This window comes from Rhinolophus ferrumequinum, chromosome 18 (genome assembly GCF_004115265.2).
Source record: "Rhinolophus ferrumequinum isolate MPI-CBG mRhiFer1 chromosome 18, mRhiFer1_v1.p, whole genome shotgun sequence".
Taxonomy (NCBI): domain Eukaryota; kingdom Metazoa; phylum Chordata; class Mammalia; order Chiroptera; family Rhinolophidae; genus Rhinolophus; species Rhinolophus ferrumequinum.
In genome coordinates, this window is record NC_046301.1 from 20,442,531 (window position 1) to 20,464,082 (window position 21,552).

At 38.6% G+C, this 21,552-nt stretch overlaps 1 protein-coding gene across 3 annotated transcripts in view; it reads left to right on the forward strand.

The window, feature by feature from the left end:
- Nucleotides 1-21,552, forward strand: part of ARHGAP10 (Rho GTPase activating protein 10) — a 251,677-nt gene that overhangs the window by 83,302 nt on the left and 146,823 nt on the right. For 2 of the 3 annotated variants that reach the window (XM_033135263.1, XM_033135262.1), the window contains exons 4-6: nt 9,368-9,439; nt 17,535-17,636; nt 20,052-20,162. In XM_033135263.1, the coding sequence (XP_032991154.1) occupies nt 9,368-9,439; nt 17,535-17,636; nt 20,052-20,162 (285 nt within the window). Of the gene's footprint in view, nt 1-9,367; nt 9,440-16,819; nt 17,163-17,534; nt 17,637-20,051; nt 20,163-21,552 lie in introns of those variants that run through there. The other variant, XM_033135265.1, reaches the window with a different exon arrangement.

Consider the following 21,552-nt stretch of genomic DNA (forward strand, 5'->3'; position numbering starts at 1 on the left):
CTTCAAACAAACACTAAGATATTTTTTCAGAGGAGATAGACATGAAGGGAATCTTGAATTTTTGTGATATATGACCTAACTTTATTTATTTGTTTTTTGAGAGCCCAATCGTAGCCAATTATTCAGGAAATTAAGTCAGAGTGCAGAAGTTTGTCAGAACTGCAACTCAGATCCTCTCGTTGTCTTAGGTTTTAAGCTCTTCAGAGCTTAGGATTGAAAGTTGATAAAAACTCTTATTGGGGACTTTTTATTCTTGGACTGTCTGAATGAAAGCGGAAGTGGGGTAACTGAGCTAGTGAGTTTGGCGTGTGTATTTTACAAATTATGGTTCTTCGGCTCTTATACAAGACCGCCGTGGTATTGAAATCAGACATCCAGGGAGCCATGTCCTATTACTTGGCTCCTGATTTTCAGTTTTAAACTCTAGAATTAATTTGCAGCACCTCTGCACCTATGTCCAGTTTTCGCTTTGTGTATGGGTTCCTCCTAGTTCTTAGCTAGTGTGTTTGAGTTCATACCACTATAAAATTTAATTTCATTTTTACATTATTTTTTCCACCTGGATAATTAGATTTGTTTGGAAATCAAAATTGCCTTTACTGTGATCTCCCCTTCCTCGTTTTACCTGTAGGTAAAAAGCAAGTATTTTTCCATCTTTACCATTGAGAATATTTGGGTAATAAGAGAGAATTGTTTTTTCTATGGTCTAAGAACAAAATTAGTTAGGACTGAGCCCAAATGAGAAAAAATCGGCCTCTTATTTGTCACTGAGGCAGGGGACTCTTAGCAGAACAATTGTGAAATCTTTTCATTTTTTGTCAATATCAGAGTCTTTGACTCTCTGTTCTTATTCTTTCAGTCACTAAAATAAAGTGGGAGAACTTTGTTACCTGTTTTAATTTTCTTATTAAAATCTGAGCCCTGATTGACAGGGGAATGCATAGCACAGGGAAAGGCTGTCTGGATGGAGAAAAGGGGTAGCAAAAGATGAGTGTGGATGGAGAGTAATCTAATTAAAAATGAGTTGGTTTAGTCAGGAGAACAATCTTGCATAGGAATATTGAGGAGAGTACTGAAAGCATTTTGACAAGATTGTTTAAGGTTCTGAAGATGTTACAATATTAGCCTATAAATTAGTCTGCATTCCCAGTTGCAAGGTCTAGCTGTTCTGAACAGAAAGACCATTTATTAAAGATTGGGTCGATTGCAGTATCTTTATAAGGTTTTGGGAACCAAGAATGATGCCCAGGGTCAAGCCCCAGAGCTGGGCAAAGAGAGGACAGTCACCACTTTGCCACCAGTATAAACAGCACAGCCTGTACCAGCAACACCAGAGTCCCTCGTGGCTGTTGGTACAACTGCTGCCTCTGGAACCTAGAGTAGTAGCTACCAGCCACTAGAATCTCTGGTCTCTGGTTTTTTGATGTGCCAGCTTCCAAATCAAAGTCTTGGGTGGGACCATCTGATTAATGGAACTCTGGCCAGGTGCCAGTATCTTACTGCAAGATGTCTGGGAAAGCAAGTGTCTTGTCGTTTTCAGCTTTTGTAGTGGAAGGTGTGTTCCACCTCACGAGGTAGGAGAATTCCTCAAACATAGGAAGGGGTTTCAAGTGCTGGGTAGCCCAAAAGGAAAGATAACCACTACCTGTAATGTTGATGCCTGAGTATAAAGCAATACCATTTCCCCATGAGATTAAACAAAATTTGCGGGTGGCTTCAATGTACATACTTTTAGGTATGAATATGTATCTACATATGTCTGTTAGATAATCGCATGTCTACTTTCATTACTTTGATTAACTATGTGTCTGTATTTTAAATTTAAATCACTAGCGTGTAACTTAGGACTATTTTGCCCACTTATTTCATAAAAGTTATTGCAACTCTTGATACCTTAGACGTGAGTATGTGTGTCACAGACACATTCTGAATTTTTCAGCACAGCTTTGGCCCAGCACCCCCTGGCCACATCTGCCTGAGTTCTTTGAGGTACAGCAGCACCTTCTAAAACCTCTTTCTGATACTTTCATTGGAAATTTTATCTCATGCCACAAGTGCCCATTTGCAGCTAGCTCATTTAGACAGTCTCTTAAAACTTTGTCCCTGAGATATATTCTCGTGATTTTCTTACTGTAACCACTTACCTTGTTCCTCTCAACGTGAACTTTATGACAACACTGCACATCAATAATTTTGATGTCATCTCCAGAATGACAACTAAATCTCTTGCATTTCTTAAATTTCCCTTGTTTTTCTTACCCAGACCTATTTGTGATCTCTGAGAATCTGAAACTAGATGTGATTGGGGCCGTTTTAGGCTAAGATTCAAACAGTTCTTTATTGATCAAATAATGGAAAATACACACTTTAAGGAAACTCTGTAAGAATTTTTATGTCGGGCAAGTCCCTTTTATTCTGAGGGACGATTTTGGGGAAGATATTTCTTATGTTTGGAGATGTGTTGTGATGATTTTTCCTTGGTACCCTTTTTCAAGGTTCTATTTCAAGGAAAATAAAGAATATAATATGTCTTTGCTGAATGGTTTCTTTGCTGCTATTCTTGACCTTGGGATTGGAAAGTAGAGTTTTCCCTTTAGTTCAATGAAATGGGAAGTATTTGGAAGGTTATGGGAGAAAATAGTGGAAATTCTCCTTTGCTCTCAAATAATGCATCCCTCTGGTGTCATGAAGACTTGGAATCCAGGCTTAAAATAATGAGGGCCATGGGGAACAGACATAATTTCTTCTGTTTTATTAGTCTCAGACCTTGTTTGTACTGAGTGATTAGAAAGGTATGAATAACCGACTTATTTATAGTTTTACCTACACTGAGACTTTAAAACATTGTTATTAAAGCTATTGTAGGATGCAGTTTTGTCTTTGTTGCCTTTTTACTGAATATGGGTTTCTAGCCTTGAGCCCCATTCTCTTTAGAATTTACATCAGAACTTAGCCTTCCATCTCAGTTGTGGAGAGAATTTAAAGTAGTGACAGTGTTTCTTCCGCACAGTGGAGTCTGATTCTCTGCTGATGAGCTATATTGTCAATAGATTTCTCAACTTCAGCTTGAACTGTAGCGGTAGGTAAAGATACCACCCTACCTTTCCTTTCCTTTTTAGACGTTTAAGTTCTTACATCCACATGTCGAACGAAAAGGGATTTCAGAGTAGGAAAATTTTTAATCCCCCAAAATGTTATGTAATAATCTTGTTCTTTTACTCTGAGTTGTGAAGTTTTAATGGATTCTGTGGTTTGTCATCATACTATATAAGGAAGCGCTGAAATGTAGTTTGTGCATCTGCTTCTCCCAACCCTTGTAGAATCCTGGAATCATGGAGATGGATAGGACCTCAGAGGTCTCGAGGGCCAATTTGCTCTCAGTGCAGCAGTCTCTGACAGATTGTCCCTGGACTTGAGTCATCGAGCTTCTACTTGTTTATGTGGAATGAGCTACTTTCACTGCTTTGCCTGGTCCATTATGGTTCTTACTCAGTTCCTCTTGACAGCAAATGCAAATCTGGTCTGTAGCTTCTCTCCATTAAACCTAGTCCTCTTTAAACAAATCAAAATGGTTTTTTCCTTCTCTTGTACAGTACTCATTTAAATATTCAAAGGCAACGTTCAGATTCCCTCTAGATGTTCTCTTTCTCCCCAATCCCATTAAATACCACTGATTTTCTTACCTATTTTTCCTACATCTTTTCAGCATCCTGATCACATTCCTGCTTGGCTCCAGTTAGAAACTGTCTCTCTTAAAATGTAGTTACTGTACTATCGAGATAGGCTCTGATCTTACGGGACAAAATTGAATGTTGACCTTGTTTGGATTTCAATATGCCTATGCATATATGTGTTCATTGTCTTCTTGGGCAGTTTACAGCTGCTTTGGCACATGCTGATGTTCCAGTTAACACAAAATTTTAGGGGCTAAAGCCTCTATTAAGGCCCACTATTAAGTTCACAAAAACTGTTGTTAAGATAACTTTTACACTTGAGCCTTTCAGCATTGAAACTCAGTAGATTACTTGTCCCAGGCAAATTCTATGGCACCACTTTTGAATCCCTCATTTCAGCTTGAGGGCTAATTGAACTGTGTTTCTCTCATCCAATATTTCAACCTTCCCTCCCATATTTTGCCCCCTGCAAATATGATAAATGTATACTAAAAAATATACAATCGAATAAGAGTAACTAGACCGTCTTATGCTATGACACTCAAGATGATTCTCCCAGGTAGGGTTCCGTCAACTGTGGCCCATGGACCAAGCACATTCTCCCTCCCGTTTTTATAAATGACATTTTGTTGGAACACAGCTACACTCATTCATTTATCTACTGTGTTTGACTGCTTTTGTGCTACAGAGGCAGAGTGGAGTAGTTATAGCTGAGGCCATACGGTGACAAAGCCTAAATTTATTACCAGCTGGCCTTTTTATATATAGAAAAAGTGGGCTGACCCTTACTCTAAGGTTAGAGCAACTGATTAATTAACATGCTTTATGTTCATGTAGATGCATTCTGTTTCTAAGCAAGACTATCCAATACCCTCTCCATGGCTCATTAGCTAGCAAAGGCCTTTCATGGTTTCTTTTCTGTGGGTGGCTTAAGTATTTTATGAAAAAAAAATATGGTTATATATTCTTACATGAGTATTTATAAAAATGACATCCTGTATTTGCTCTGTCTCTCTTAATTATCTGATTGCTTTCTAATGTGTAACTTTTGAAAGCTTTTCTCAATGATTCAGTTGTCTCTTTCAAATTGGGAAACTGTCATCACCAGAAATTGCCTTTAGAGTTTTAGAGGGTAGTCTAGGGAAGAAGAATCATGTCTTGGCGTTAGGAAACTTCAGTAACACTTACTACTAACAAATATTATATAATAGTTCTGTGAGATTATAAAAGGAAGTGAGTGATTCCATGGAGTCTTCGCTCTATTTTGAGAAAAAGAAGAAAACAATCCTTGTTGCTCCACTGACATTGTCTTACCAAAGCATTTAGTAACTACTTCATTAGCTCGTTGAATAGAATGCTTAAGGTTCAGTTCAGAAGTTACATAATCAGACTTTCTTAAAGAAAAATGATAATGAATTCTAAGTTTAAAAATTTTTTATTAAATTTTTGTTGTAGTTAAAGAATGGGATATAGTGGTATCAACAACTACTTCTTGTTTTGGCAGTTTGCTTATTGATCTGCAAACAGTAAGACAGAAACCCCTCATAGTCTTTTCCTGCACTTGGAAGTGTTAGCCCTTGGAAGTCAGACATTGCATCAAATTCATTCTCCAAGTGTAAAGACCTGAAAATTGCTCTTCTGTAGTCTTTGAGGCCTGGTCCTTTTGTGAAGGACAGAGTGTGGAGTTTTAGGGTTTACATTTTAAAAAGCCCTTCATATTTTCGTGTTATGGATGCCGACATCTGGCATTCACTGAGCATTTCCTAGGTGCCATTCTGATGACGGATGGCGCTCCTCTGGCCCCTTCCGCCTCCTCTCCTGATTCTGACTTCTTCAGCTACTTTAGTGATACTGAATTGCTTGTAGTTAATTCCCTGCCCTGAAATCGCTGTTTTCCCCCTCTTCTTCTTTTGCTCTTACCCTTTGCCTGGAAAACTCCTTGGCCCTGTTTCAGGCTCAGCTCTGCCTTGTCTCTCAGCCAGGCAACTTCCTCCTCTGTGTGACTCTCCAGTCCTGTGCAAACCACATCGTAGTATGCTGATGTGTGTACATCTCTTGGAAACACTCTCACCCAGGATGAACCCGACCACCCCTTTTCTCCCTGCGTTGCTAAAGAATACTCTCCCAACGAGGGAGATGAACATCTTCATACATTTCCACTCACCTGTGTCCATGGGCCGGCAGCCCTGCCCAGGAATGTTTGTGTTTCTGTAGGAGGTGGTCCGCCCACTGTTGGTAACGATTCCTCCATTCTCTCTGTTCAGACTTTCTCCCATGCCCAAGCTCTTGCCTTGTACTTCATGGACAAAATAATAATCTGGTAGCAACCCTCTCAGCTTTTCTGCGTGAAATCTGCAAACCCATTTATACTGGCACGGGTTTGCTCCTTACTTCCTGCTATAGAGAGGGAAGGATGTCTACTCCTGTGACAGGCCAACACCCATGCATGGTCAGCATCCCATCTCCTGCCACGCTACAGACTTTGAACCATCTTTTCTGGATTCTTCACTTGGCCATTTAGATGTGCTAGTGTCTCTCAAATACTGATCTTCCATCATATTAAAACAAACAAACAAAGAAACATGCCTTCACTTTACCTGGTGTTCCCTTTTAGCAGCTATCGCTTTGTTCTGTCCTTCATGGCCATCCTTCTGAAGACGGTTGTTCCCACAAATGTCTCACTTTCAATCATTAACCAACTCCATTTTGACTCTTCCTCCCACCTTTTCATAGATGTTGCTCATTCCTTCTTTAATTTCTCCTCAGCTCACACAGTTAAACCCTTTTTTCCTTTCATCCAACCCCCTGCGTAGCTTCTTCCCAAGTCTGTACTCCTGTCCTCTCCTAAGCTTCCCTGTCCTGATCTAAGGGCCAGGACCTTGTCGTTCTGTCCTCTAACACGTTCTACCTATGTACTTCAAGACGTCAAGTAAACACCATTCACCTGCAGATAACTACCAACTTTATATCTCTGATCTAGACTTCTTTTCTAGGCTGTGGACCTGTGTCTCTGTCAACTTGTTTTGCTAGTAATTTGGGAATCTCCAAGCATCTTAAATTTAAAATAATCCCTTACTTAGTGCTTGCTGCCAGCTGCTTTTCCTCAAAAATTTCCAATTTCAATAAGTAGTGATCTTTGTCCTTTATCTGCTGATGCCAGATACCTGGGAGGGATCCTAGAACCACTCACCTTTTCCACACTCAGGCCATCATCAATTACTGTGATTCTACCTGCAAATATATCTCAAATTTGTCTGCTTCTATTTATGTTGTCACTTCCTTACTCCAATCCATGATCATCTCTTGCTTGTATTGTTTTAGAAACCTCCTAACATGTCTTTCTCCTTTCACTTTTCCTCGCCCCTAATCTCTTTTTCTCAGAGAAGCCAGACAGTAATCTTTAAAATATTTCAATATCGTTGTGTTAATTCCCCGCTCAAAACCCGTTAGTGGCTTTCTATCATACCCAAAATAGAATCCCTTTCCCTGGGCCCATAGGGCTCTGTGTGTTCTATTTCCCTGCCTTCATTCATCTCTTTCCCGTTGCTGCCTTGTTCTTTATGCCCTAGCCATACTGGCCATTTGCTCTTTCCTATAATACTCTTAGTTTCTCACCTTAATCCTTTGCTTCTGCTGGTTTCAGGCTGGAAACAATCTCACTTGCTCGTTGCACCACAAATTCCTTCTCATCTTTCACATCTTAGCTTAAATGTCATTTCTTTGAGGAAGCTCTCCGTAAGCCCATTTTTCCTTATATCTCCTCTAATAAATTTCTTACCATAGCCCTATTCTTCTCCATTCTAAGGAATTATTGGAATTTGCAATTATACATCTACTTATGTGTTCATGTCCCCATTTTATGTCTCGCCACTAGACGGTCAGTTCCACGAGGGCAGGGGCTGTACTGGTTCTGTTTGTTCGTAGTTGTAATTGCAACTCCTGGAACTGCTTGCTCAGCATATATTTGTTTCATGGAAAACTGTACTTTTCAGGTGGCTACTTGGAATGGGGAAGTATGGTTTGATACTTTTATTGCAGTGTTGTGTGGTGGTTAGGCTTGGGCTCACACGGACATGATTTTGAATCCCTGTTCCAATTCTCCGTGAACTTGAGCAGTGATTAGCCCCTGTGAACCCAGCACGAAATGCCGCACTGACTTCTTTCTTGAGCGGGCCAGCCTCCACAGAAGATGTGTGATATGGAGGTTTATTCAGGAACAGACGGCTAGATCCCTATGTGGAAGCTTAGGGAAGGACACTGGTGCTAACACAGGTGTGCCTTAGAGTGATATGAGATGTATGTCAGTTGGATCCCTTTGAAAATGTATGGCAGCACCTCTCATATCTCCTTTCCCGAATAGAATGTGGGGTATTCCCTACTGTTTTGGGTAGTCGGGATTCCAGCGTTGTGTCACTGTCCCTGCTCTGTTCTTGAGTACAAAGGACTCTCGCTTGTCGTTGTAGGTCACACTGTGTACAGTGTAGAGAGAATAAAACTAACAGATCTTAATACGATCCCTTTTCCTTGCCTAGTTCTTTTTCTTAATTCTTTCTTTTAGATCTCCATTGCTGCCCCAGCTTTTTGACACCTAAGTAACAAATTGTCAGGATGGGAGTGAGTGGAACCCAGTTGCTGGCCTGGGAAAGAGAGTTCTGACTCTGGGCATTACCAGTTTTTTGAGGATTGCCTGTCTCACAGTGTGAATGGTCTCTTTGGGAGATACCCTTAAATAATGAAACGCGGCAAAGGAGCCTGTGGTTAAATCAAGTATCCTTTCCTATCTAAGTCACTTATATTTTTCCTATAATTTTAAGCTTGAATTTGTGTGGGCCTTTTTTTTTTTTGTAAAAAAAATGATGGCACATTGTGGTACAGTCTTTTGTGGTTTCCTTTTCTATTCTGGATATTTCTGGTGTCCTGGAAAGAGAGCATAAGAAAACTGCTCCTCACCAGCCTCTTGATGTTAAATGTATTCTCCTTAGGTAAACAGTTCCTTTTATTTGCAGTAGTGTTTGTTGTAGATTCTGCCTGAAAATGAAAAGCGCCAAACAAGTCCGTGTAAGAATGAGTGTGGTTGTGGTTGCAGCCGGTGTGTGGCTCCTGTCATGCCAGTCTCCCCCTGCTGTACTGTTGGCCAGCACGCCCGGTACACGCGGACTCGCGAGCTCCAGTGACTCTGCTTCGCTGATAGATCTTGCATTCTGATGAGGAATTTTCAGTAATGAAAGGCAGACTGAGTGTATCTAAACTTGTAGCCACAAACCTAGCTCTTTACATAATGTAGTCTGATAACTAATAATGGAATGTAATTGACTTTTAAATTTCTGAGGCGGGGGAGGGGAAAAAAAAAAAAACCTCCAACAGAAGCGGTCTGTTCATGAATTTGACAGACCCCTTCACTGTTTACAGACAACCCTCTAGCTATTTCCCCCTAGAAAGAGCTGTGCTGGGCTGGGTTGCACATTTCACTGGCACTTTGCCTCACCGCCTCTTCCCTGAAAATATTTATGGAGATCTTGTGTGTGAATAAATTTAGAAGTGATTTAATGGTTGCATTGGCAGGGTGAGATAAAGCTGTTAAATATGTTGTTGATTTTATTTCTGGGTGGGGTGGAAGACGGAAATGAAATACTACTTTTTTCCTTTTTGGAAACCTAATACGCTGTTCTTTTGTTATCACTCTTGTTCTCTAGGCATTAAGTGTTACTGAGACCCTGATTAAACCGTTGGAAAAATTCAGAAAAGAACAACTGGGAGCTGTAAAGGTTTGTGTCTAATTTGAGCATACTTGTAAACAGAAAACTATATGCTTCTGCTGCTTCAGTGTACCCTTTATTGACATTTGGCAGCTTTGAAAGGGATGTTGGAATAAACCATCTGTTGTTTTATGTGTTAAATGTGCTTTGTCCCCTTGGGGGGGTGAGGATATGAAATTGAAAACGAAACAAAAACACCTGGACAGGACAATAAAACCTCTAGTAATCTTCTTGGGCTTCACCTTTCCATATAGAGCTTTAAAAATATCTTTAACCAAACAACACATTTACTCTGAGAAGAAGCATCGTATCTCTGTAGGGTGCGCAGTTATATTGCCGTATATCTCACTTTTATGGAGGAGTGTACCATTGTAGTTGTGTTGAAGATAAGAAATGCTGCTACACCACGAAGCCATTGAAAGTAGGAAGAGGATATTAGGTTGTGGGGCTGTAATCTCCTTCAATTTAACCAAAATTAATTGGGCTTCTCTTATGTGCCAATATTGCTATAGGTGCTGGGGACTCCAAGATGAGCGAACCACACACTCTGCCCTCAAGGATGAGGGAGTAAGCCAGGATTTCTGGGGATAATGCAGTGATGTTGCCACAGGGAGCCTGGAATATATTTAGCAACTGCTAAAGTTTTCTTTAGAACTGAGCTTTGCAATTATCTCAGAGAAATAAATTCCACCAGCCTTTCCTGAATTTTGTGCATATACTTGAGGGAGAAAAAGGAACATTTGCGTGTTGTTGCCCATTTTTGGCTTGGCCCAAGGAGAAGAGAATAACATCAATTTTAGATAGGGAAGCGAGTTTTTATATTTGTCTATTCCACCCCCCACCCCCGCCCCCCACCCCCACCCCCGCATGGCTTGGCAGGGGGTGAGGTTTTTAATGTATTTTTTTCCTTTTTCTTCCTCAACACACTATTAAAATCCTTTTGTATAAATGAACATTGTGGCCTCAGTGTCTGTAGCTACACAGGTAGGCCCCTGGAGTACCAGGTTTTTAGTTGCTATTAATATTTATGCAATCAGTTTTCCTTCAAGTGATTTGTTTAAAAATTAGCCGCTTCTTTTTCACATAGTATTTTAGTTTTTAATGAAGGGCTGTGTTTTGAGGGGAGGTCAGGGAGTCCTCCTCCGCCCTCCTCCCCCTCTCCCATCCCTTCCTGGGATTATTAGCTGAGCTGCTCCATGAAGCAGGATTGTGTCCTCTGGCTCCGTAGGAAGACATTGGTGGTCTGGTTTCACATCTGTGACCTGGACGAGTAATGGGCTTCAGTTTCTTATCTGTAGAGGCTTTGGGAGACCTGACTGCTCTGTTTTGTAGTTTTATGATTTGTTTCATCTTGTCTCCTACAGCTTGTTAAAGCTGGAACACTTTGGTTCTTTTCTCTTTTAACGTGTCATTGGCAGGTGCTGAATGTAAACAATATCCATTACTTATTTTTCTTATTTTAATAGGTGATGGTGGTGGTGGGCAAGGCTTATATTCTGGAAATGAAAGATGTGTCTGACTTAATGAACACATGTATTTTCTTTTTATGTGCCCTTCACCCTACTGGGTTTTCTCAATTTCTGACCTTGCATTTTATAGTGACTCCTTGTCCCACTCAAACATGCCCAGCTTCTGATGTTGTGCTTCATCAGAGTATATCCTATAAAGCAATTTGCAAAATAAATTGTCATACTAAAAGTAAGAATTATTTTCATAGTTTTTTGTTGATCCCTTGAGCCTATGACTGGCCAATTTCTATCCTGAAGTCCCCATTTTATTTCTTCATTGTTCTTCTGGCTTCAAGTTCATGAAAGACTCATCATACATTCATGTTCAGCACATGTGTTTAACTGTCATGCCTGTTGATGTTACCTGTTCGAGGAAACCAGTCATTGTGGGTCACGGAGAGACACCTTTTTTTTTAATGGCAGTTTCATAAATTATAAACAGTGGAGACAGGTGTTTTTTTTGCAATATATAACCTGTCTCTTTCATTAGATTGTTAAATCTTAAAGAGAAAAGACTCTGCTTTATTTCTTTATTTTCTACTAGCCTCCACTCTGTCTTACTATATAAGGTGTCTAATAAATAACCTATCCTACTGATAATCCCAGAAGAACAAGGAAAGGGTTTATAATTTGGATATTTGATTATTTTCTACATCTGTGCTTCCTAAACATTCAATCATATTTTGACAAGCACATGTTCTTACTCCACTGGTTTATCTACTTATATGGGATACTTAAAAATAACTCAATTCTCCTAGGTCAAAGATCGTTTTTGAAACAGCATAAAGCAGTTTTCCTGTGGGGATTAAAAGTAAAAAAAAAAGTCTATGAAAGTTGACCACAGCAGAATTTTTTGGATATCAATGTCAAAATGTTTATCTTCTCTTTTCTCTTCTCGTTTTTCCCATCTGGTATTGCCCTACCCTTTGCCTTTACACAGAAGCTCTTTCAGTTCTGTTTACTTTTTCCTCCAGTTTCCAGAATCCCAAATACACATTTAACCTGTGGTTTTAGCGTCATCTAAACTGTTAGGTGGTTTTATACATTGGATTTTTTAAAAGCCGCGAGGTATTTTTTTCTACTGTTGGCTTCTACACGGATATGTTTTCCTTCAGTCATGTCTGTTTGGTTTGGGCTTATCCCTCTGTTCTGTAGGTTCTGCTGCATTTTCTGACATGCTTGCCAGGTTCTCATGTCTGTTTACAAAGCCCCACTGCCCATCACAGGACACAGGTGGCTCTTTGCTGTCATACCAGGTCGCTGGTCAGGGTTTTTTCCTCGAGGCCTAGCTCAGCTCTTACCTCCTCTGAAGGTATTTTACCTCCCCCAGGCACTTCTCACTTATTCCCCTGTGAACACACCCCACTGTGTTCGTAGCCATTGCTCATTAAAGTCGACTTAGTCACAGGAAATGGATACAGGTACCAAACAACACAGGAGCCCAGGAGATCGCATAAAAACTCCGAGAAATACCAGAATTGCATAAGAGTTATGGTGGGAGAATTTAGAATTGCTCTTTCAGACATTTGAGTAATGAAAACGTGGCTTCAAGCAAGCAGCTTGCAGAGATCACAGGACACAACTAAATTATATTGATAATAGAGCCTATTCAAATGCTATTTTGCAAAGAGCCAATTACCATTTTAATTCAATTAGAATAAAGCATTTAACCAGAAGCGATGAAAAAGGTGTTCATTTCATATAATATAAGTTACTGCCTCAGCTATTACCAGACCCTCACCCCAAATTTCTTTTATATTTCTTCCCAAGACTATGTCTCATGCTTAAATATTTAATAAAGATTGATTGTCTGAGATTCTGTAACTGTTTACCCAAAGTATGGGTAAAAAAGCAAATCTACCTGAATAATTTTTTAAAATTAAGTTTGGTAGAATGGAAAAGAATGTTGATTTAATTTAATGTAATTACATTTCTTTCATTTTTGTAACCAAACATTTATCAATGCCTGTCATGTGGTGTGGTGCCAGAGGTCCTGGGATGCAATTATGAATTTAAGCACTGGCTGGCCTTTAAGAAATTGGCAACTCTTTGGGGGAGTTTGTCAAATAAAAAAAAGCAGTAAAAACGCATTGTGAAATATGCAGTAATAGCCAGAGGTGCTCTGGAACATACCCTGTGAAATCTGCTTTGGAGCGCCAGGAATATCTGTCAGGAAGACCCGATTCTTCCTAGGTTGAGTGCTGTGTCTGCCCCTTAACTACGTAGCTATGTGATTTGGGGCAAATTACTGGAGGCCTCTAAGCCTCAGTTTCCCAATCTTTAAAATGAGATCAATGACACCTGTCTCAGGTTATTGTGAGAATTAAATGCATTTGATGATGCATTTCTCATGTCTAATGTAGGGTCTGGCATACATAGCTGCAATTATTTTATCCCATTTACAGCTTGCTCTATATCAGCTTACCCAACAAGAACTGCTCAGGTTTTGTCCGTTCTCTGCGTGCTGGGCTCAGAGGTGACATGCCAGAGCGCTGCGGCTTTTGACCCTTCTGGCCAGATGGTGCTAAAGGGATGGATAGGCGACTGGAGCAACTGCACAAAAAGCCATGGTGACTCTTTGCCATTGTCGGTGCCACTGCAGCCAGTCTTCCTCCACTCGTCCTCTCACAGATATCCCCTGGGCACCTAGTGAGTGTGAAGTCAGGTGCTCAATTCTGTGGGGATAAAAGCTGAATTTTTATCTCTCTGGAGAGGCTGAAAAAACTTAAAGGAAAGAGGGAGAGTGAGGTTGGATAAGACAAATGAAGTGTCAAGTAGGAAAGGTGACATTTGGTGCAGGAGTTAAGGGAGTGTAATAATATATTCCAGACATGTGTTTCCTGTGTTCACAGGAGAGGTGGCATTTCACCTGGGCTGTAGGTTGTTGGTGTACTAGGGGAAACTGGCTGGCTTGGCAATATAGGATTTTGTTTTAAAAAGTTCCTCCCGGTAGGTATATTACATGTAAGTAGGAATCTTGTTTCTTGTATGTGGTATCAACCTGCTTCTTTATTAAATAAAAAGGGAGAACTGGAAGCTCTAAGGAAGTATTTAAGTTCTTCTCTAGACTCGTCATGCCTTATTATTTAATGTTTAAAATAAGCCTTTTTATTTCCTTCTCCTAGAGAATTTGTAATATGCAGAAAAATTAAAAAAAAAAAGTCATCTCGGAACTTGAAAAAATAATTCTTCCCCTTCTTCCAAAACAAAACAAAAAATTCTAATACCTTGTGGAAATGCAGACAATTCACAATTATGTTCAAACTTTTGTGAATTCTTTATATGTTCCTTATCCATTTTCCCATAGAATTCTTAATGTGTGGTTTTAGCAAAACATTGCTTAATGAACTTTTTCTGTGTTATGAACATTTACTTTTCTTACGTATTAATCGCATCTTCTCCCTGCTTTGTTATTTGCCTTTTAGCTTGTTTATTATTTTTTGATACCTAGAAGTTTTTAAGGCTTTTTGTTTCCTTTTTGCTCAGAAGGTACTTCTCTATTCTGAGATCTGTGAAAATATTCTCTTTTGTATGGCTTCATTTTTCACTTGTGACTCTTTCAATCCATCTGGAATTAATTTTGGTACAAGATGTAGTTCTCCTTCTATTTCCAAGTAGTTAACCAATTATTCCAGTACCATTGGTTGAATAATTTTTTTTTTTTACTCAGTGTTTTCACACACACACACAGACACACACACACTCACACACACACAGAGACACACACACTTCTAATGTATTCAACAGATCTAATTATTTAAACTTTGTTTCTTAGGTTTATGAATTCCCTCTAAGATTGATACAGTGTACATCTTATCTGTCTGATTATGCTGTTTTAAGTAATAGCTCTTCTTTACCGTTTTTTTTTGTTTGTTTTTTGCATGTGCGATTTTACAACTGATTATAAGCTGACTTCCTGGGAGTCATAGTTAACCTATAAACATAATTTTGTTTGGCTTATTCATGTTAAAATTAAAAAAAAAAAAAGATTGTTGCTACCATAAATATGACTGGGTTTTTCAGCCGTTCAAGAAAAATCAGATAAAACATGGCCTGTAGTCTGGGCTTATGTTTCCATATGACAAATCTGCTGGAGGTGTGTTATGGCTGCCTTCCCATCTAGAGAACAGGAGGGCTACTCTCTGGTTTGCCATGTCTTCACTTCTCCTTAATAAGTTCTAATTCCACCTTGCTTCATTCATTATATTACTCCCTGACCCAGATGCACTTGAGTTTATAATGCAGTTTTATAAAATTTTTTTTCATTGTATTTAATTTAATTTGATCCCTGATAGAACCTTTTGCCTTATGTTGCTCAATTTCTTTTATATATTATGTGTGTGTGTGTGTATTATGTAATAATATATTCCACACGTGTTTCCTATGTTGCAGTGTTAAAGAAACATTCACATTATTTCAGCACAAAAAGTTATATAAGTAGAGAAACAGAATGATGTTTTATAATGGCATTGAGGACAACTGTAGGAAGAGATAAAATTAAGTTTTAACACTCAAAACCAAAACAGCAGCATTTGTATAATACCATACCATGTGTGAACGGACATATTTCCACGCACATTGGTGGGCGTAATTTTGTTTCTTGGCTAAATTCTTTCTTCACAGAGCCTTGATACAACCCTTTTCTTTCATTCCCAACTTTACCCACATCTTAATTTACATACCCCCCTGTTTCTGAGTGTGCTGGGCGTTTTGATGCAGACTTTAGCATCACTGCTTCTTTTGTCTTGTGCTGTGATTCAGACGAAATCAAATGAGTAAAAATGTTTTCAGTAATTTTGGTTAAGTACTCATCACAAAGATGGTGAACATTCTTTACTAGATGGTCTTGTGTTGCAGTGATCTTCCTGTAAGTGCAGTGGCATGACTTCTGTTGCTGTTCTGTTTAAACCTGAAAAACTGATGCTCAGAGAATTCTGTGACACTGGGGCAGGATCACAGCGTCCTAAGTGACCAGGGCTAGAACTTGAGTCTTCTGCATTCTACAATATCAACTTCTTAAAATAGCGGAGATTTTGAAATAATGGCTGTAGGTTTGTTTTCCTTGATTTTTCTGTTAGTTATTAAAAATAACTGATGAAGACAGTAATAATGAAAAGCAGAAGACAGAGGAACCAAATATTAATGCCTTAAATAAAAATAAAAATAAAAGTTATAAATTAAACCCAGGGCATAAAGAAAAAGTGCTTCTGTTTCTCAAAATTTTCGACTCTTCTTACACATAAGTGAATCATAGGATCACAGAATATTAGGGTTGGATTTATGAGTGAGCTAAAAAATAAATAAATGAAATAAATCCCTGATCTTTTCAAGAAGAAAACTCAGGTTCTCTGTTGGTAAATGCTTTTTTTTTTTTTTTCAAAGTTGTGCAGCTAGTTTGTAATTAAACTTGCAGTAGAAATGGGAAGAAATATCAGTTCCTGAGTCTTTCTTTTCTCCATTAATGTGGGGATTAATTTAGGATCTTCAGGGGAGCTGGCAGAGGCTCTGTCATAGGTTCCTACAAAAACCATTTTGTAATCCTACGTAGTGAAGAAAATAATGATAAAGGCGAAGAAATAGAATTTATGTGCTTTATTCCATCTCTTTGCCTAATAGCAAAAACATCATACCAGAAAGGGCTGAACTAGGTCGTTATTTTTACTTTAGAAAATAGAAGTTGGAAAATAGGGAAGAGAATGTTCCTTTGCAGGAGGCCTTGGAGAATTAGGGAGAGCTTGAAGGTAATGGAAACATTTCGATAGCGTGAGGACATAGTGTGCTGTCATTGGTGCTCAGAAATGTTTACTAAAAATCTGCTTCAGTTGTTAGTATTAGGGGAGGTAGACTGTCTTCTCTGCATTTAACGTTTTGGTTACTTGTTTTTCCAAAAGGCTTCTATAGCAAAAGGAAAGCAAAGGCTAGTTGTAGGCAGTCAGAAATGTTTGTAATGTTCTCCACAGGGCCTCAGTACAAGTACATCAGGATTATTTTAGGTTTTTCGATAGTGTTCTAGAAATCATTGCTAAGGGTGGGAAGACAGATGACATTTCTGCTCAGAGGATCTTTCATTTCAAAAGAAAACTTTTCAGTATGAACATACTGGACAGTGAGGGAAACCCTTTCTCAAGAGGTTTCTTCTCCCCCACCCCACATGTAATGATGATTTTTTTATGGAGCGAAAAACTTGGTTTTAAATGAATTCAATTTCCATGCCAAAATCTGTGGTAAGTTTCATTTTTAAGCTTAATGTTCTTATTATGTGTTCTTCTTTTTAAATTTTTTAAAAATGGGGGACAAGTAACAGGGCATTAATTCTAAACACTGATAAGGAGAAAGAGTTGAAAAATAACAGACTTGGTAAAAAGCCCATTAAAAGAAGAAACAAAAAGATAAGTGACTCTTGAATTCTAATGCTGTCTTAGTGATTAATAAGCAGTGGCCTGGGTACAGATAGATTTTTTTCAGATAATTTTATCACACTTTATGGTACTTTTTTTTTCAGAATATTTTCATATTTTGAGCTTCCCAGTGGATTTACTATGTGCATGCATTTTTTCCCGTTGAATCATAGTTGTCTGTGTTTTTCTCATTTGTAGGAAGAAAAAAAGAAGTTTGACAAAGAGACAGAAAAGAACTATAGCCTGATTGATAAACATTTGAATTTATCAGCAAAAAAGAAAGACTCACATTTACAAGAGGTATTGTTTTTATTTTTCTGTTAATTTGTTTCTAAAATTTAATAAGCAGTGCATACCTTTTTAAAAATTTTAAAAAATTTATTGGGGTGGCATTGGTTAATAAGATTATATAAGTTTCAAGTGTACAGTTTTATAGTACATCATCTGTATTGCATTGTGTGCCCATCACTGTATATTTGCATATCTTTTTTTTTTTTTTTAGGTGCTTTTCTTTTGAAAACTTTTCATCTAGGATTATTAGAGATGGGAAAAAAATGAATGTGTATTCCCATCAATTAAGAAAGAGTTCTTGTGGGAAAAGACACAAAATAATTAATACATCTTATACTGATTAAGTATGGATTCATAGTATTAAAATCTTTGGTTCTGAGTATTTTCATAGGGACAATTTTAACCATCATTACTGAAGAGCAGATATTTTTAGGAATAGATTAATTAATTGGCTTTCAAGATTTCTTGAAGAAATGAATTTAATAAGTTCATATACCACTGGTTTTATGTGAAGGCAGCGTTAATCTGATTTAACGCTGAAAATTCAGGAGGTTTTGATTCATTGGAAGAGAACATCTGTTTAACTTTTGTTAATAGACTCATTTTTTTTTTTTTTGGAGGCAGCCACACGTAAGGAGAAAGGAATTTATATTTTAATCTTTCATCTTCTCTATCTCTTCTAAAATTCCTGCCACTTGCTTTTTCTCACTCGCACGCATGAATGGAAACTCAGTGGTTTACAACTTAGAACATATGCTTTCATGAAAAACAAGGCTCTTTGCAGCTGGGAGGCTCTTAACTCATCCTACAAGAGTGTGATTTTTTTTTCTTCTCATTGTTTATTTTTAAACACATAAAAAATCTGGGTATTATATACCATTATATTATATATATTATGTATAAATATATAAAATATATATTTACGGAAGAATCATCAAAAAGACACTAACATATTGACTCTAGTATAAACCGGGTTATATTTAAAATGTCAGATATTCGTTGCAAACTGGCTGTGGGTGTGTGTGGTCATGTTGACATTACCCACATGTCATTCTCTTTTGTCTCTTTAATACCTTTGACTGACATTTGGGTGGCATTTGACAGTTTATAAGAGAGAAAGGAGCTTTTATAACTCGTAATCTCACTACAATACTGTAGGTAGGTGGGGTTCCCTCCATTCTCTCCGTGTTCCGTACTATATAGAAAACCATGCAATTGTTACATCTGCTCCCTCATCCCCTACTCTGTCAATTTTAAAATGACAGCTGTTGTTTTTATAGGCTGTCTGTATGCTACCTCTCTTCTCCCCTTATCTTTCTTTTCAGGTATCCTGAAGGGATTTTCACGCCCGGAGTTAATTTCCACTTCCACTTCACTGTTGAATTAGGCTATCTCATTCTAAACCTTGCTTAGGCAGAATCTTCAGAGCCATCCTTCGCCCTGTCCCTCACATCCCACACCTGTCAATGTGTCTTCTTTAGTTTCAGAACATACTCAGAATATAGCCTCTTCTTCTGACTGCCATCACCCTGGACCATGCTGCCGGCATCTCTCCACAGACTGCAAAGGCCTCCTAATTGGCCTCCCTGCTCCCACCAATGTGTTCCTGGTTTATCTTATATCCAACCAGCCCAGTGAGCTTCGTGTTGCTCCTCTTCTCAGTCCCTTCTGATAATTCCCTCCGAGTCCCAGGGCCCCACCTTCCCTGACCTGACACCCCCACGGAACTACACTCCTCTCCCACTTTCTTTCTAGTGAGACGAGATTAGCTAGGACCGTTTTAAGAAGAAGTCCCCTGCTCTAGTGCCTGTTCACTCCCAGGGGATACGACCGTGTGCGGCTGAGGAGCGTAACTTCCCGCGTTGGGGCTTCAGGCCCTGACCTGCCTTTGAGAGCCTGGCCCTGGAGATGACGTCCGTTGCTGCCACTTTTTCACCTGCTGCCTTCACTCCCTAGTGCTGATGTGACTGAATTTCCCTCACCCTCTTTCCCAGGCCGACCTCAGACTTAGAGGATTTATTTGTTAATGGAAATGATGTTTATGTGATTTGGATTCTGTGTGTGTAGTTCAACCTTGGATGTCAGTTGTTTGGGTGAGTTTTTCATGAAGAGCCTTACTGTTTGAGCTTCAATCCTTTGGGGTCAACCTCATCGTAGAGAGCAGGGGCCGGCAACCTTTTTCTGCAGAGCCAGAGAGTACATATGTTAGACGTTTGCAAACCGTGAGGTCCCTAGTACCTACTCAGTTTGGTTGTTGTAGCAGGAAAGTAGCCATAGAAAGTACACAAATGAATAGTTACGACTATGTTCTAGTGCAGCTTTATTTAGGAAAACAGGCAGCAGACTGTAGTTTTTCTGACCTCTGATCAAGAGTTTCACTCCTCACTGTCTCTAATTTGACCAGCCTCAATTATGTTAATTCAGGCAGACATCCAAGTGGAGCAGAACCGGCAGCACTTTTATGAACTGTCTCTTGAATATGTATGTAAGCTTCAGGAAATCCAAGAGAGAAAGAAGTTTGAGTTTGTGGAACCTGTAAGTATTATAGCAGGCTGTTCTGCTACTAGACTTTTGTGATCGAATAGACATGCTTTTCTTTTCAGACCTAATCTATGATTGCTAGAGGCTATACTGCGGACATATAAAGCAAGACATCATAAATTGTAAAAGGTAGACGCAGATAGCCACAGAGGCAAGGAATCACTGACAGATCAGTGGTTCTCAGCCTTAGTTGCACAGCAACATGCAATGAATAATATTTCTTTTGCTACGTGGTCTCAAGGACTCTGAGATCAGATGCATGTTCTGCCATCCTTTTGTAGTTCCATCATTTAAAGAAAATCCCTATAAAATAATTTATATTGGAATGTGAATGAGAGTGGGGTTGTTGGTGGGATAAACTTCACTCCACTCAAGTTTGTTTCTAAAGCACGTACACCAATCCAGACTTTGGCACTTTCAACAATTACTGGTAACGAATTACTTCTAAAACAAGTCACAATGTGTATGGCAACCTAAGTTAAGAACTAGTGTGTGGAACATTTGAAACTATTTTGTGCGTTACTCTGACATTTCTTTATACTTACTTTAGAAACACATGATTTTTGTTTGTGCTTATAGATAGGTATTCTAATAGCTTCAGTTCTTTCTGTATTAATGTCTATGCACATACATGAATATATTTATCTTCTGAATCAAAATGTAAAGGGTATTTCATACTGTGGGTTTTAGCAAGAAAATCGAGAAACTGCAATTCATGAGTCTCAAGATAAATTTTAATTTGAAAGTAGATGTGTGTATGATTTTTTTTTAAAAAATATAGCTTTAGTGCAATATAATTCACATGCCTTGCAATTGACCCATTGTGTCTATAATTTTGAGAAACAAAAAAGTAATCAGGTAACGATTAATTAAAAATTGACATTCATGGAAGCTATAGTCCAATTGGAGTACTAGAATGAACCTAAATCAGAGAAAACAAATTATCCTTCTTAAAGCTTTCTTGTTATGTGAAATGACAGTAACGGACTACATTTATAGAGTATTTATACAGTGATCAGGCACTGTTTGTCATTGTTCTTAGTCTTTTACTGTGTTCATACATTTTGTTCCTTCGAGTAACTGGAAAAGGAGATATTTTTATTATCTCAGCAAATAAGGAAATTGAAGCTGGGAAAGTTTCAGTAATTTGCCCAAGGTGTCATAACATTGTTGAAGTTGGGAATTCACCCCTGCTGGCCCCTTGACTCAGAGTCCCAAATTCCTAATCATTCCCCTAGATGATATCTGAAAGAAAATGAATTTCAGGATTTCCTAACTCTCACCCTAAATCACTTTTACTCACTTAGATTTGATCATCTGTGGGGCAGGAGTTGCTGCTTTCTTTCTCATCAAGAAGGGCAGGTAGAGAGTTGGTAGGGCTTAA